The 17766-nt window shown below is 43.7% G+C and overlaps 1 protein-coding gene across 1 annotated transcript in view; it reads right to left on the bottom strand.

Annotated features, from left to right (window-relative positions):
* The window catches only part of LOC105939562 (dynein, axonemal, heavy chain 2), an 84524-nt gene extending 66758 nt beyond the window's left edge, over positions 1–17766 (bottom strand). Inside the window, exons 1-21 of the mRNA XM_021308219.2 lie at positions 17734–17766; positions 17471–17635; positions 16195–16426; positions 15973–16083; positions 15480–15718; positions 13074–13265; positions 11553–11710; positions 10158–10245; positions 8821–9026; positions 6595–6724; positions 6311–6493; positions 6016–6230; positions 4993–5139; positions 4699–4855; positions 4445–4554; positions 4189–4318; positions 3349–3537; positions 2584–2728; positions 2088–2280; positions 1660–1860; positions 494–650 (exon numbers count right to left, since the gene is read on the bottom strand). Of these exons, the coding sequence (XP_021163894.2) occupies positions 494–650; positions 1660–1860; positions 2088–2280; positions 2584–2728; positions 3349–3537; positions 4189–4318; positions 4445–4554; positions 4699–4855; positions 4993–5139; positions 6016–6230; positions 6311–6493; positions 6595–6724; positions 8821–9026; positions 10158–10245; positions 11553–11710; positions 13074–13265; positions 15480–15718; positions 15973–16083; positions 16195–16426; positions 17471–17635; positions 17734–17766 (3381 nt within the window). The remainder of the gene's footprint in view (positions 1–493; positions 651–1659; positions 1861–2087; positions 2281–2583; positions 2729–3348; positions 3538–4188; positions 4319–4444; positions 4555–4698; positions 4856–4992; positions 5140–6015; positions 6231–6310; positions 6494–6594; positions 6725–8820; positions 9027–10157; positions 10246–11552; positions 11711–13073; positions 13266–15479; positions 15719–15972; positions 16084–16194; positions 16427–17470; positions 17636–17733) is intronic.

Raw genomic sequence — 17766 nt, 5'->3', positions numbered from 1 at the left:
TGTCCTGTTAGATCTCAGTGCTGCATTTGATACAGTTGACTAAAATATTCTCCTACAAATACTTGAGCATACTGTAGGGATTAAGGGGAAAGCATTAGGCTGGTTTAAATCTTATCTGTCGGACATATTCCAGTTTGTTTATGTTAATAATAAATCTTCCTCAAACTCTAGGGTCACTTGTGGAGTACCACAGGGTTCAGTCCTTGGACCAATTCTCTTTACTACATATGCTTCCGATTGGCAAAATTATCAGACAGCATGGGATTAATTTCCATTGTTATGATGATGACAATCAGCTATATTTATCCATAAATCCTGATGAATCCAATCAACTACTTTGACTGCAGCCATGCCTTGATGAGCTAGATGACTTTAAATTTCCTGCATTTAAATTCTGACAAGACAGAAGTTGTAATCTTTGTAATGTAAGCAGAGTTGTCTTTTGCCTAAAGAAGTGACACCTTGACTAGTGGTTAAGAAGAGGCACACTTACGCTATTTTCCACAGAGACTTCGTATTTGTCGAGGATGGCAAAGCGCTCATGGATGAGAGGAATCTGGGCTTCTGTCTTGGCCAAATTGCCCTTGAGAGTCTGCAGAAGGCTTAGGCTGTCACTGAGCCCCTCCAGTGTCTGGGGAGGTTTCATCAGCCTGAACATAGACAAAGAAAAACAACAAAGACCGTCAACCAGGAAGAGCATTCCTGTCTTTACAGGAACTTTCCTCCAGAGGTTTAATGCATTCCTTGGTCAATCCCTTCATCTAACGGAGAACTGGGCCCGTGTCTGCTGAGTTAAACATGAAACGTTACCAAACTCGGCACAAATAGAGAGGAAATTTAAGTTTTGTCTTTTCATTTTTTACACTCTTTGTGCTAGGGATGTTTTTTGTTTTTGATTTTTTTGGCAATACTACCTCCAGCAAGGTTAAGGTGGTGCTAACGCGTCAAAACAGTGGCGTACCTCGGTGCTTCCCCTAGCGTTCTACAAGGACAAGGTCACGGTATGTAGTAAATCATTATATGTCTGTAGGTGTCTGCGGTTAATTTTGTTAAAATGAGCCTTTATCAATAGTGCCAGATAGCATCCTGAGCCATTTCTGCCTCTACGCTCCCACATAGTGGATTTCTCAATCTTTACTAATGATCTAGCTTGGGCTACAGAAAGTGCAAGAACTGTCCTGTACGCAGATGATACCACTTTGTATTATGCTGCACCTTCATACAGTGAATTAAATCAGGTTTTGAGAAGAGAACTGAATGTTGTATATGATTGGGTGGTGTGTAACAAACTGGCCCTCAACATCTCTAAGACTAAGTGCAAGGTGATTGGTGAAGCAGTTCCCAAATGTAATAAAATTAAAACTGAACGTAGTTACGCTCAGAAATATTCTAAACTCTGGCAGATTTAAAGAGATTTTCATTCAACCAAGAAGTATGAAGGAAGAAAGGCAGGCAGCCTTAAAAATATAACCATGTATAAATTTACACGATAGAGACTGAAACATAAAAACAGATAAATGAGGGAAAGATTGAGACAGAAGAGACATATAAAGCTGTATTCTGTGATATTAATGGAAAGCTAAGTGGAAGAAAAAAATCTCAGCAACCCCCCCCCCCCCACCCCACCCCAACACAACATTTCTAGGGGGAACACCGCACCTGTCGCCATTGCTTTGCATGGAGGCGTAAAGCTCCTGCAGACAGCTGCTGGCCATCTGACTGAGAAGCTGAGTGAACTTTTTCTGCCACTCGCTGCAATGTTGCACCAGGGACGACTTGAGGGGAGAGCAGTCCAGCATCACAAACTGGATGGTGACCACCGTCTCCTCCTGTTGAATGCTGCTGGCGTTCTCCGAGTACCTGGGGGGACAGCAGGAAGACGCTCCGTGATCCCTCTTGACCATTTTTTTAAAGCACGCCTTTGAAAAAAAACGCTAAAAGCTCATTAAAAGGGCCACGGTTTGTGTACAAAGGGATAGTAGCAGCGTCTTCCTTGGCAAGGGACTTTTTTGGAAACGTTCGTGCTTCTGTGAAAGCAGACATTTGCAGGAATTCCCCCCGGATGGGCAAACAGAGGAATGGTGTACCTTTGTATATCTGCATCAAAAGAAGACACCGAAGTGTTGGCTCTCCTGTAGCGTTGCATGAAGTTGTCTTTGTTAGTCTCCCAGATGGACCGGTACTTGGTCCAGCAACTCAAATAGGCCTCCAGCTGTCTGGAGATGGCCGACATCCCCGCCGTGACCGCAGCCTGGGTCCTCTTAATCTCTTCGTCTTGCTCTAAGCGATCAAACAGAAGCAATCATGCCGCTTCTTGCAAAAAATATCCAGATCCTTTGAACTTTTTCATATTTCGTTACGTGACAACCACACACGGGGGACTCTGTTTCCTCATGAGGCGGCATTATACAGAACTATGCTATTTAACATGGCGTGCTTTTTGGATTATATTTACCCAAATAAAACATGTTTTTCCCTGACAAAATGTGAAAAGGTTCAACTTCTGCAAAAGGACTTTATCTCAGGTGTACATCATGTTTCATATACTCGTTGGGGGGGGGGGGGGAAAGAAAATCCTCCGACCTATGTTGACGTGGATGGGGTTAGAGTGAGACTCCCTGGAGGAGAGAAGCTCGGGGAGGCGCTTAAATTCGGAGACGATGCAGATGAGCTGCGGCAAGACGTTCACAAGCTGTCCGAGCTTCCCCAGAGCCGGCGAAAACTCCAGCTGTCAACAAAAACACGATTGCAACTGTTAGTGACAAGCCACATTTTTAGTTTGGAAGACGGGGGGGGGGCAGGGAGGGGAGAGGAGAGGACAAAGTCCGGAGAAAGGGAGAGGAAGAGAGGTGATGTTGTGAACGATGAGAGCTGAAGGAAAATAAGACTAGCTGTGGTTACTTTTTCTCTCAGCTTCTGACCTCAGCAAAAGGACCACCTTGCAGTTTTTAAGGGATCACTGTGGCGTTTTATGATTCTCTTAGATTCTTTAAAAAACCAGTTAAGATTGACAAAATCTCAATTTTAGTTAATAATATGTAATAAATAGTAATATCATATTTATTGTCAGTGAAACATACATTGAAACATACATTACAACAAAATTTGTTTTCTGCTTTTAACCCATCACCCTTGGGGAGCAGTGGGCTGCCACTGTGTGGCGCCCGGTAAGCAATCTGGGGTTAAGGGTCTTGCTCAGAGACCCAGAGTGCCGGGACCGGGGATCGAACCGTCCAGTTGGGACATGGGATTGTTTTCCACATGATAATAACTGCGAGCGCCGACCTATTAGAAGGTGTTTTAGCTGGCAGGACAACGGCGGTTTGAAAGGATGTGCGTCTGCAGTACCTTCGGGGTGCTCTGAGGAGACGTCTGGCGCAGCGCTACGAGGACTTTGAAGAGCGAGCTGGGCGAGGACTTGTTGTCCCCGGTGACGGCTCTGCACAGTTTCTTCATGGAGTCCTTGATGTTTAACCGGAAAGCCTTTTCCACCATGCGGTCCACCTTCTCCGTGTAGGCCGCCCAGTGCTCCTGGACCTTTAACATCAGAGCTCGGGTAAGAGCGCGTTTTGTGGACATTTTCAACGGGTGAACTGTGTTTAGGTAGGAAACGGAGGAGCTATCTTGAAATTATAATTTCTTAAAGATCTATTTATTGATTTATTCACTTGTCGTTGGGCTTGGCCTTTACTCTGAAACCGCTTAAACTAAAACTCCCGTGCAAACAGGCAAACAGCATCATGAAGGTCGCCGAACACAGCAGACAAACTGGAGCTGCTCAATATTAACCAGAACTTGCGATATATATATAGAGGGTGACATCGGAATCTCAGCCAACCCACATTAATTCCCCTCCTTGCCATTTTTTCCATGATGAAGAGGACTCCCTATAGGCTGTGGTTTTAGCGCCCTGTTCAGTAAGACCAATGGCTGACGTCAGCATAAGAACTGGTTTATAAAACCATAATAATAATAATAATAATAATATGTAGCCAAATGTTTAAACATAATTACTGTTGAGTAAATGTCCTTTCCATTGCATTGCACATTTATAACAGTGGTTACATTAAATGTTTTAAAAATATATATAATTTTAATTCTTCAGAATGCAATTACCTAAAAAAAAAAGCATCTGCATTTCTATTAAAAAAACCCCACTTCTTTATAAGTTTAAATCAAAGTTCCCACCTCAGCTCCGTCGTTGGCAAAGACGCTGTGACTCTGAGTCAAGATGTGAACTATTTCCTGGTGGGTGGAGCGCAGCGTCTGGAGACGGCTCTGCTGGTGGGCCTTCTGGTCGTCCTCAAACTCCAGGTTTCTGGTGAGCCGGGGAGGCAGGAGTAAAAGAAGGAGTAAAACTAGCTGGCCGCTTCTCAGAGCGCTGCGTTAGCTCAGTGTACCGCCACCATACACCCAGGAAGGAGGGCATCAAATCTGCCGTCACCTGTACACGGTCTTCCCGTCTATTTTAACCAGCAGCGTCTCGCTAATCTTCCTGCAGAGGTTGGAGATGGACTGGTTGGAAACTTTGTAACCATCCACCACCGACTGCACCTGGAGGGGTAATACAGAGAGAACAGGATTAGGTTGCCGATAATGGCGCGCGAAAAACGGTACACCCTGTTTCAATGGTGCAAAAATCTCAAAAGTAGATATTCAGAATCAACAATGAGGACGTTTGCCCGGTTGGTGTCCAACCTTGTCAATGTGGACGAGGGACTCGTTGATGAAGTGGTTGGAGGCTCCTTGAGACAACCACAGCAGCTTGGTCATGCCGGGCTTGATCTTCCTGTCAATGAAGCGGACCTGCTCCCGGAACAAACCCAGCTCGTCCTGAGAGAGCATTCCAATAATCCTGACGGAAAAACGAAAGATGCCGAATGGTTTCTAAGTGAGCTGTGAGGATCTGAGGGAGGGCGTTTTGAAGGTGCAATGTACTGTAATCTAAGCGGCGGCAGGTCAAATGAAGCGGGGGGAATGCTTTCGTCAGACCTGTTGTAGTTCCTGATGAGCACCAGCACTTTCTCCCGGAGCAGCAGGATCTCCTCCCTGCTCTGGTACATGTCCGTCACGATCTGCGGGATCTCGAACTCCATTCGCTCCCAGTACTGGACCTCAGAGAAGAGCCTCAACAGGTTGCTGCGGGGGACGAGGTGTGACGCACGTGAGACCTTTTCACACGTGATGCGGACAAACGTTCATGAAGATCTCCATTTCATTGTATGTCTTTATCTGCAAACCTGTCTTTACCCTATTTTCACAGATCGTGGTTCTAATCCCTGTTTTGCCAGTTGAATTTCATAAAATATGACAGACTAGTCCCCCTGGTCGAAGCATAATAGCTAGAAGTGTGAAGCTGTTGGTAAATATTTACACTTTAAATCACAGAACATGGGCTGCGCAGTGGATAACACGGGTCGCCTTGCAGCAAGAAGACCCGCTGGGATCATTCATGCATGTTGGTGGTTCTCTCCAGGTACACCGGCTTCCTCTCGCGGTCCAAAAACAACACGAGCTGTTGGAGACGTTTTCCTCTCTAAATATCCCTGAGGTATGAGCGCGCATGGCTGCTGGTCCCGTGTCTCGCTGCGATGGACCGGGGCCCACTCCAGGGTGGACCCTGCCACTCGCCAATTGTCCCGGTGGAGGGAGGGACCAGCAACACTCGTGTGACGGATGGTACAGATTGTAGAATTTAGATAGTTGCCTTAAATCGTATAAAAATAAGATGGAAAACGTCCAATCCGGCGAAGTTTGAGCTGATCTCTGCAGCTGAAAAGCAAACTACTGTGGAAACGAATGTTTTGCTCAGTTTAGACTAAGAGGGAGCTTTACGACAACAAATGACCACACAGGTGGTTTTGGTGACTCTACGCCATAAAGAGCAACAATGAAGCGATTAGAGATCCTAAATTGTCGTTTCTTCAACCGCTTGTCTCCGACATCAAAGACCTTCAGTGGATTAGTTTAAAGGTTTTAGGAGTTGTCCTTTCTTCTTTTCTGCCATTGACCCACCTGTCGAAGTTGATCTCCAGCCTGGAGGGATCGCTTTCGCAGCGCGCCAGGAGAGTCTGCTGCAGTTTCATCAGGTACTGTCCATCCAAACTCTGGATCCATTCAAAGTAGTTTTTGGGGCCGATCTCCGCCAGGGCCTGGACCGTCTGGCCGAAGGTGAAAAATATCTCTTTGCGGCCGGGAGAGTCAGACATGACGGGACCGCTCTTGAGGATCTGAAAGAGACGGAGAGCCAAACAGTGAGGGGTCGACTTTGACTAAAAAACCTGGAGCATTCGGGGGCCGTCAGATGTACCTCCATGTTTCTTTCTAAGCTCTGCTTGGCAGCCCTGGCCCACATGACAGGTCCCACGATTCTCGGTACGTGATCGGGGTAGCAATACTTCGCCTGGTTGAGCACCTTGGTCACTATCCTGAGCTCTGTGTTGAAGACGTCGTACACCTGCACCGACTTCTCCTCCAATAAGCGCCTCAAGGCCTGCGGTGGCGCGGATCGGCAGGAGAAGCACATGTGAGCGAGGTTCATACAGGGGAGGCTGGAAATGGGGACGCGGTGACGTGCGAGCGTGTGTCAGACACCTTGCGCGTGGCCACCGCACTGAAAATGTTCAGAAGCCGGACTCCTTCCTCAACTGTGTTGACGGTCTTGAAGGCCGAGTTGATCAGCTCCTGTGTCATCATTTCCAGATCCTTCACAAATGAACAGAACCTGAGAAAACAGGAACACAGACAGGAGTGCCTGCTTTAACGTGGAAAACGACATCAGCCGAGTTGGACGTGACCTGTAACAGAGTGCGGCTGAATATCTGACCCAAGGGCTTGTTACTTCCTGGCTGGACTGGTGCCGTGCCTCGTTGTCGCCGTGAAAGCGCTGCAGCCAGAGGACGGACGCAAACAGCAACAGGAAGTCCCGTTTCCCCTGATTTAGCTTTTCTTGAATGGCTCCGGACTCATCTCATTACATACTAAAGCCCCGAATAATCATCTCCTCCGTCTTATATTACAGATCTGATCATTCAGGGAGTTCCCAACAAAACGCTCCAGTGTCAGACTGTCGCTTTACTGTCAGCTCAGAGCTTAGACCAGGGGTGTCAAACTCATTTTGGTTTAGGGGCCACATACAGCTACATCTGATCTCAAGAGGGCCACACGAGTAAACTCATTGCAAGATTAAATAGAACTAATAAAAAAGTGGACTTGTTGTTGATTTTTATATTAAATGAATTTCAGTTTTACACAATATATTATGAATAACCTCAACGTTTTTAAGAAAAGTATGTGCAATTTCAACAATACTTTTACTCAGTTAAACATTTACTTGTGCATTATGCATAAGAACTGATCACAGTGATTATACAATGTTGAAAAACATTTATTCACATTTTTTGGAACTTAAAAACACTGTCCTGCATGACAAAATACATCAAACGGATAAAAATTAAGAAACGATTTAAAATCAGTTTTCCACATCTGAAGCTCAGTGCTACCATCTGCTGATTAAAACACAGCGCGTGGACAATATAGGAACTGCAGATTTTCAATTAAACGAAGTACATGTTTTATAATAATTGTTTTATCATTCTCTTCCTTTTATCTCCTCTTTCTTTCACCTTTTCTTTTTTTCTTCTTGTTCTTTCTTTCCTCTCCTGCTTTCCCATTGTATTGTCCATATCATTTGAGATAATCCCCGCATGAATCATAATAAAACTATTCACATTCATAAATTAAGCGGAGCACTATGGCAAAAAGCTGTACTGCTCCACTTGTGAAAGTCAAATATGATGAGCTCTTTTTGGCATTAAGACAATAATTATTATTGCGACATTGCCAGACAGGACACTGGCAATTTGTTGAATAATGATAATGCGTTTAGCCACCGTGCCGGACTAAATTGTTCGGACCTTCACATTTAAGTCAGGAAATAATTCTATAAATCCTAACAATGTCTGCTAATTTCCCATTCCGTTACGTCAGACATGTTCAAGCTGGAAGATGCTTGATTGGCGCAGGACACCGGCCTTCGAGAAGAGTCCAACCCAACATGTAATCCTAGTCCTTTAGAACGGCGGCCCTCAACCTGGGGTCCTCGGACCCACGGGGGAATGCGAAGCATGGGTTGGGGGGTCCGTGAAACGCATGTTGTCGGGCCTGAGGAGGCCTTGCTGAGGATGCGTCCAAAGGATGCGTCCTGAGGATGCGACAAATATTTAACGCCATCCACTTCATCAAGTGAGGTAAAAGCCAAATCAGCTAAAAGTATGATAACAGTTACATCAAGAATGAGGATCTAATCTCAACCAAATCTCTAATACTACGTGTATTTATATATATTTTTAAAAACATACATAATTCCTAATGTATTTAACAGTGCAAAAGGCTATTTAAAAATACTATCAGCATGAGGAATCTAAAGGGGTCCTTGGAAAAATTTTCCCGCTGCTAAGGGGTCCCTGGCCATGCACTTTGAGAAGCCCTGTTTTAGAAGCTTAAAGCTCTTAAGATGTGTTAAAGTGTTGGTAATCCTGTTCAGAAACACTTTCTGTTATGCCGGGTAAATTGGTACTTCCATCCTGGCAGTAGTAAATACAACATATATTCAGAAAAAGGAGGTTAAAAGAAGGAAGAGCAAGGTAAGACAGTTATTCAAAAAGGGACTTGGAGAAACTTCTGGAAAAATCGCCGACCCTAGCGTTAACTCAAAGACAAGATGAGTCTTCCAGAAGCGACAAGGGGGTCTGGCTGTAAAATGCATCTATAGTAACAGTTTTAGCTCTAGACTGAACGCTAGAAAAGCCGCAGACCAACCTGTTGAACTCCTTGGACCACGTGGGATCCTTGACGTCGAGGGCCCCCTTGTCAAAGGAGCGCAGGTTCTGCAGTGCCTGCTGGAAGCTGGTCTCCATCTTCTGCAGCTTGCGGTTGAGCTCTGGGCCCGTGCTGCCTCTGAAGATGGGCGTGACTCTCTGCCTGCCGTCCTCCCAGCGGGCAAACTGGTGCTGGCAGTCACAAAACTGGCAAACCACAGCGAGACATCCACGACAAAGACAACACCAAGGGTTCAGGAGTCAGTAAAGTGCTGGGAAGGAGCATGTCGCTAAGGGTCATTTATGATTGTTTTATTTATTAAGAGTAAAAAAAACGATCCAAACCAAACTGGCACAGTGTTTAACAGTATTTGCCCCCTTGGCAAATCCTGAAGCAATTTTAATTACCTGCATATCTAGAGAGCTGAGTTCCTTTTCTTTCGCTAGCCATACGGGACATGTGTGCGGCAGGTTTTGTAGAATCAAGAAATTCCTTAAATGGAGCCTGCCAGACAACATGCAGTAGGCTAAGACCCTGTCTCGATCTAAATCGACTAAGGCTTTGGTCCTTTGGCCAACACAGTCAGATCCACTATCCGCAAATTGAGAAAATATTGACCAGTGGTGAAGGAGCGATCTCCAAGAGAAAGAACCCCAAAGAACAGCTAAAGCCCCGCAGGGTTCGCTTGGCTACTCCTGAAGAACATCCTACACGGTGGAGCTGCTTTCCTGCTTCAGGCCTTAAATAGTTCACAGAAAAACAAACAAACTAAACTAAAATGAAGGTTTTGAAGTGGCCTAGTTAAAGTCCAGACCTAAATCTGTTGGAAATCATTTGTGAAATATGTTTGAGGACGTAAAGTAAGACATATGTTCAATCAGAAAGCTTTGTCTACATCATTCTGTGCATCAATTTGTGTTTTGCATCTGAGCTAACGTGTCGAGGTTTTGGGGATCCAGAGAGCCTCCAAATCAACTATTTCTTACTGATTTTATTGTTAAAATCAGAAGTTATAAAATTCCATGCGCTGATTCATGTCAAAACAGCACAAACACCATCTGAAACATTCCAAGTTTGAATAAAAAGCAAGAACAGAATAAACCTTGGAGGGAGCAAACACTAAATTCAACTGGAACCAGCTGTGGCTGTTTCCCTTGAATATTATCTTATTTCTACTAGTGTTACACTACCGCTGATACGGTTTCCAGGATAGAGTAAAGATCCTTCTCTTTAACATTTAGTCACACGGGTTCCTTATTGTGGCTTCTGCTGCTGTTTCCTGAGGTCCGTTCAAATCATTTCAACATGTCAGGGAAACAAGCTAAGAGAAAAATAACCTCCAGCAGGTTCTGCAGCCTCATGATGAAGGCGTCGATCCCCCCGAAGAACCTTGATTGGTCCAGGACCCAGCCCATGTCAGAATACCTGCAAGGAGAGAAGCACAAAGAGACTACTGGACCACGGCTAAACTGCAGACACCATAGACATTATATACGTAGACGCCTCGTTGGGCGGGGTCTGCCTTTGCTGCGGATGCGTCAGAGCGTCCGCCATGTTAAATGTGGCAAATCTGCAGTTAGACTCAGTCACTTAAAGATGAACAGACCGACTTTAATCTCAGAATAAGATAAGATAAGATAAGATAGGCTTTATTGATCTCACATTGGAGAAATTCACTTGCCACATTGGCTCATAAGAGAAGGTGCAAAAGTAGGAAAGGTGCATCAGGTACATACAGTGAATCTTCATATATACAGTGGATCAAAGAAAAAGAGAAAAATAAGAATAAAAATACAAAAAAAAAATAGGAATGGGCATATGATGTCTTATTTACATATAAAATATACTTTATATTAGTAATATTTTTATTTTTGTAATATTACGAGTTTATATTTGTATCCGTTTGGGTTCATTCTCCTGACTTTATTCTCGTAAAGAATAAAAATAATTATAAGAATCTAACCTGGCCCTAGTACTCCAGGACTGAAATAGTTCTGCAAAACTGTGATGTTTTTCTTATAATATTACCACTTTTGTCTTTTTTTTTATTACTATATTGTCCTATGACTTTTTTCTCATATTAGTAATTTTATCTCTTTAATACTCCCCCAAAAAGTCTGTTGCTAAAAGGTTCACACGGCTTTATGAAATAATGAAGACCACAATGTTTTATATATATATATAAAAAAAAAAAAATATATATATATATATATATATATATATATATATATATATATATATATATATTTGTAAGCTCCATCTGTATCTTTCTATCTGAATACTTAAAACATATACACAGGGAACATAGACGTTCACTACTTTCTGCCACATACAACATGGCGGTGACGTTGACGTGCAAACCTGCGCCCAATGAGGCGTCTACGTTTATATCTCTGTGGCAGACACTTTCAAGTTCCCCTTTTAGTGCATACTTTATGATTAAAAAACAAAAACAAACTTGAAACATGTTTTGTGTTTTGAAGGGTTTCCCGGTGGAGACACAAAGCAGCACGGGTAAAATCTGACGGACACGTCTTAATACGTGCAGTGTAAGCATAGCCAGAACAGAAAATGTTAAACGAGAAACAGAATATATTCTAAATGATCGTTTCCTGCTCATACGAAAGGCTGGCCAACCTACTCTAACTTTTCCTCGTCTAAACTTTAAATCGGTCCACATACGCCACGCCGCCGCTGGAAAACGTCTTGGACGTTCTGCTACATGTTCCTACTTGTGATGAAGCTGCGAGAGGTGCAGGTAAGTGTCCTTCCAGGACTGGCAGCACTGGATACAGTCGTCCAGGACCTGCTTGCTGGATAACACTCGGCCCTCGAAGATCCCATCCAGAGAGATGCTTTGGCTGCACAGACGGATGATCTCATTACTCATCTGAAAGTTTGCAGAGCAACAAACGTTTGTCAGGTTTAAGTGCTCTTGGGTTGGACGTTGTTTTTGTTTTGTTTTTTTGTGTCTCCCGGCGAAACAATCAGTCGGTCAACTTCTATTTATATAGCCCTTTACAACACGTGAGGTGACCAAAGTGCTGTACGTAAAAAAAAAAAAATCGAAACAGAGTTAAAAACATAAAAAGGAAAAGCAAAATACGACACCGAGCTACCGAATGTTAAAAGCCAGTTTGAATAAATAGTTTTCAGGCCTGCCGTAAAAACGCCAACGTCGGTAGCGGTACGAATGACCGGAGGCAATTGGAGTCAGAGCCTGGGCCCAGCGGCTGAGAAGCACCGATCACTACCTACATGAAGGCGTGGCAGATTTTAGCCAGGCCTGGATGTTTGGTTTGAAAGAACTACTTTCAGCCCCACTGATTAGACCAGAGAGTTTATTTTTCTGGACGATCCAGGAGGTCTATCGTCAGATGAAGAACACGATCAGTAAGAACCAAAGTTTCCTACAGCTCCTTCAGTCTCATAATAGGCTTTGGGCAGCTTCCCTGACTATTTTCCATCTTGTTTCTCTTTTCATATATATAAATCATGGAGAAAAGTCCAGTTTTAGCAACCGATTAGCCGTGCCACTGGGTCTCCATTTGCTTCCGACTGTCTTTATTGTGCCAATCTATATGCAGTTATGTGAAAAGGTTAGGAGAACCCATTCGGTTCTTGGTTGTTCCTGAACACAGAGCTAAACAAGGTCCTTGCTCTTAAAGGGGCCATGACAACAAATTCCATTTTTTCTGAGGCTTTGGGGGCACAATGGGATCTGTTGTGCACTGGTGAGGCCGCGCGGATGTCACAGCCAGGTCTCTGCCGTGGTACCGCTGTGAACCAAAAACAAAAACAATAAAAAAAGATCGCCGGTCTATGTGGCTATTCATTTTGCTCCCACTGCTCGTCCGTTCGACATCCTGCCACAGAAAACCGTAAAAACGGAGTGTTGCGCAGAGAAGGGACGCAATTCTCATTGATCTATAATCTTGATTGATGAACTAACAATGAGAGAGAACCCAGATCCCTCCCGACCAACAGTTACTGCTTAACGTAAAGTCGCGTTTCCCAATGTATTAAAAGAATGTTGTTGTTTTTTAAACTGCAACAAGAAGAGGACTAGAAGCTTTTCACTCATCGTACCAAGTGTGCAGGAGTTACGGTGAAGCGGCACGCGGCTCTTAAAGACAAAGCGGTTATCATGTGGGTGGTTCTTTGCTCTCTGCAGACGGATTATTGACGTGGTTTTGCGTGGCCTCGGCTCAGGGCGTGAAAGGAAAAGGTAGCATGGTGCAAACTGGACATACCTGGCAGAAGAGCCCGGTGATCTGCTCGCTGCTGTTGTAGTAGGGCGCGTGTTTCCAGATGGTTCGAATGACAATGATGATGTAGTACAGCTTTTTAGTCAAATCTCGCGGCTTGAGCCGGGAAAGCTCCTCACAGGGCTCCTTGAGCAAGAACAGGTTGGAGATGTTCGACTTCGCCTGGGTTGAACATTCCTGGGCAGCACAGACATTAGGGAAAGACGATGACGTCCGTGTTATAGGAGAAGATAAGATATTATTTATTGATCTCACATTGGAGAAATTCACTTGTCACATCAGCTCAATAGTCAGTCAATAGTCAGGAGAAGGTGCCAAAAGTAGGAAAAGGTGCAGCAGTTATATACAGTGTATCTTCCTATATACAGTGGATCAAAAAGAAAATGAGAAAAAAATAAGAATAAAAATACAAAAGAAATCGGCGTAGGCAGATGATGTTATGTGTACTTTATATATACACACACATATACATATATATATATATATACACATATATACATATATACACATATAAACATAAATTTATACACATATATATATACACATATATACATATACACACACACACACACACACATATATATATATATATATATATATATATATATATATATATATATATGTATATATATTTATGCATACATACATATGTATTGACATATATTCACTTGGTGATAGCAGCAGAAGTTACCTCTTTCAGGATCCTTGCACAGGTTATAGCACAGTGTATTAAATAGATTATTGCACATTGGTTATTGCCCAAAGTTATAACAGTTCTGGTTACAGTTATTGATAGCAGCAGAAATCACTTCTTTCAGGATTATTGCACGGGTTATCGCTCAGTGAATTAGATAGATTATTGGACATTGGTTATTGCGCATTAGTTATTACAGTTATGGTCACAGTTACAGTGCAGCATTGTATAATCTGGTAGCAGCAGGAATGAATGACCTGCGGTAGCGCTCCTTTTTACAGACAGGATGTCTAAGTCTGTCACTAAAGGAGCTGCTCAGCTCCTCTACAGTCTGGTGCAGGGGGTGGAAGGTGTTGTCCATGATGGATGTGAGCTTGGACAGCACCCTCCTCTCAGCTACTTCCTCCACAGAGTCCAGAGAGCAGCCCAGGACAGAAGTGGCCTTCCTCACCAGCTTGTTCAGTCTCGTTCTGTCCCGCTCTGCGCTGCCAGGAGCCCAGCAGACGACAGCGTAGAGGAGGACTGAGGCCACCACAGAGTCATAAAAAGTCTTAAGCAGGGATCTGCTCACTCCAGACCCCTGCTTAAGACCTTCTATGATTCTGTCGCTTCATTGTCGCTTTTCTTTGGCTCTACTGGTACTGACATCTCACAGTAACACACTAGTGATGCTCTAATGAGGAGTTTATCTGTCTTGCCACAATCAACATTCTACGATGATCCTGTATTTTGTGCACCAACAGCGGCCTTCAGAGGCGTTCCCACACCTTTTTTGTCATACAAACATTGAGATCCAGACAAATCATAAAAAAATAAAAATAAAAATGAAAACTTTTATCACCCTTATAGTTTGTCATTCCCCCCTGAACAATTCATCAGAAAGACAAACGAATCTGTAAGTAGGGCTGGACGATAATTCATTAACAATATATGTCGACCGACAGACGTATATCGATGATAGAAAAAAAAGGGTAGATAAAAAGTTCAATAGAATAAGTTTTTTTTCATTATGCATTCTAGTCATGTAAGTTATTATGACAGTCACCCCCAACCAATTTAGTTTTCCTTAACATCCCAGTTGTTTCTGTTTCTACTATTTTTTTTTTTTTGATATACTTATTTTTAATATTTATTTAATTGCATTGCCTTTCAGAGTTGCTATTCTTTAAATGTCTGTGCTTTCTTGCACAATGGCAATAAAAGAATTCTGATTCTTTTCTAACTTTTAATTCGTTTTAACCTCTCTTTAATGTGAATATTTCATTTTTAAACCTGAAAATGTCACACTATCCATAGCTGTGCGATACTTTAATTCTGGTTTTATTTTGACATTTGTTTTGGCCTTTTGAGATAAGTTCTTCCTCTGTTGCTTTAGGACTACCTTTAGATTTGATCAGCCGGGTTTTTCCCATCACTGATTGAGGGTCTAACTCTGTCCGTGTGTTCTTGCCCCTGTCACACTCCAATTTTCCCCACTGTGGGACGGTAAAGGCATTTTCTGCTGTTTCTTATAAAGAAAGACAAATGACCTGTTCTTTCTTCTTCTCTCAGACAAATAATTTCTTGTTTTGGGTCAGTTGGGATGGGCAAAAAAATGTGTTGAGTTCCTGTTTCAAATAGTTTTTACAGGGTATTGTGGTTCCACCTGGCAGGTCAGCGGCGATGTGTGCGCTCTTACATCCGCGGGACTCTTTTACCTGTATCTCCGTGGCGAGCTCGCGAAACCGCTGCAGGTATATGCTCTTGGCAAGTTCGGCGATCCTCTCCACGTGCTTGACCTCGGGCTCTTCCAGCTGCTTGCTGATCTCCGACAGCTTCGTGCAGCGGCTCTCCCAGAACGCGATCTCCTGCAGCGGGCCGCAGTTGTCCCTCGAGTCCACGATTTTATGGGCGTTCAGCACCTCTTTGATCTGACCGCTCCAGTGGATCATCATAACTGAAGCACATGTGGAAAAGAATTGAGCGAGAGAAGGGAAAACGAAACGAAACAAATTAAAAAATTAAAAAAAACAGACAGAAGGGCAGAGATATTCAACATGACAACATAGTGTCTCCTTTATGGACTGTGTCGATCTTTTCGTTTTAATTAACACGGCAGGTCAGAGGGGAAAGCTGGGTTTCTCCGTAAAAAAGACGGCGAGGAGAAAGGATCTCACCAACATCCCCGCATAAGGAGCTTCTTAAACTCACTCTCCATTCTCTGCACCAGCTTCTTGTCCCTGCTGGCCTCCTCAGCGGGAAACTGCTGGGCTTCCATGGGGATGTACAGAACTGTTTTTCCTGTCTTCTTAAACAGCTCATCTGCTCAAGAACAGAAAATGTGAAAAAGCTCAGCTGTTAAAAGATTTGATGAAGGCTGGTTGTGCTTCAGGGGGGAAAAAATATATATAAATAAATGGAAAAACACCTCACCAGTAAAGCCAGCGAGGAAGCAGTGCAGTTCCCTGGTATATTCGTCCTTAATCGGCTTATTGAAAGGGCTGTGGAAAACTTGGGGGGCGTGCAAGAGGGTCAAGTCCTCGATCAGCCTCTCGAGGGGGTCGCCCCGCATCGTGTCAAACTCCACGGCCGCGTCGAAGGTCTCCTCTATGATGAGGGCTCCTGACTTACGACGGATGTACACCAGCGCATCAACCACCACCGCCTGTAACAGCAACATTCACATGCACAGAGTGGGAGAGGAATGGCAAACAAGAACAACGGGAAATAGTTTTCAGGAGTGGAAGGTTTTCCTTCCTGTTAAAGGGGGAGTTTTCCTCTCCACTGCTTGCTCAGTATGAGGGATTGCTGCAAAGCCATGGACAATGCAGACGATTCTCCCTGGCTCTACGCTCTTTCAGGAGGAGTGAATGCTGCTTGTGAAGATTTGATGCAACCTGCTGTGTTTCCTTAGATAGGAAACCTTTTGACCAATCTATATATTCTGATCCAATCTGTATAATTTGATTGAATTTGACTTTGGAAAGTGCCTTGAGATGACATGTTTCATGAACTGGCGCTTTATAAATTAAATTGATTTATTACACATTTTGAAAACAAATAAAAATCAGAAAAAGGACTAATAGCTTAAGCACAGAGAATTACTATGTGTGTTCCCAAAAAATCCTCCATTACCTGAATTGACCCAAAGCGGTCTGCAACCACGTCCTTTTATACAGGGGGATGCCAGCATAGAGATGGCTTTCTTCAAACAGAATGCATGTTTGAAGAAACACATACACAAGTCCTCACACTGTCAAAGCACAGTGGTGAAGGTTGCTTTCTCTATTTGGCATGGAGAAGGCCAAATATATTAGTCAAAAATATGAGTCTATCTATCCAACGGGAAAATGATCCAAAGGACAGCAGCAAATATCTACCACAGATGGACTGGAAAAAGACAAAACTCAAGGTGTTGATGTGGCCTAGTCAAAGTCCAGCCCTTAACCAGAATGAATGCTGTGGCAGAATCTTAAGATCGCTTTTCTCGTTGCAAAGCTCGTTGACTGAGGCAACTTTGTCAAGCAGAGAGGGGCCATTAAAGGTACCTTCGTAGAACCTTTAAAAATTACAGAAACTAAAATCAGAGCCAGTATGAGCCATTTTAATCCTCCAACAAGTGGTTTCATGCGTGTCAGTTGCCACTATTTAAAATACATTGCGATACCTATATCATAAACATTCTTTATGATAACAGAGGGCAGCTCACGGGCGAAGGCGTGCTGTAGTCCACCTGTAGCCCGTTTAATCGGTGCATGTAGACCACCGCACAGGGGATGGAGGTGTCCACAGCAAACTGATCCAGGGCCTTCATGTTCTCCTCCGTCCACATCTCCTCGGTTAGTCCAGAAAGACACACGAGGCCCATCAGCCTCTAAACACGGTGCAGGGAGAAGGAAGCAAGGGTAGCGGTTCTCATCAAAGACCAAACAACCAGCTACATGGACCGGGATCACTGGCTGGGCTTTTTACCTGACGGACGCTTTGAATGCAATCCGCTTCCAT

Source organism: Fundulus heteroclitus, chromosome 19 (assembly GCF_011125445.2).
Source record: "Fundulus heteroclitus isolate FHET01 chromosome 19, MU-UCD_Fhet_4.1, whole genome shotgun sequence".
Classification (NCBI taxonomy): Eukaryota; Metazoa; Chordata; class Actinopteri; order Cyprinodontiformes; family Fundulidae; genus Fundulus; species Fundulus heteroclitus.
This window is presented reverse-complemented; position numbering and strand designations above follow the sequence as displayed.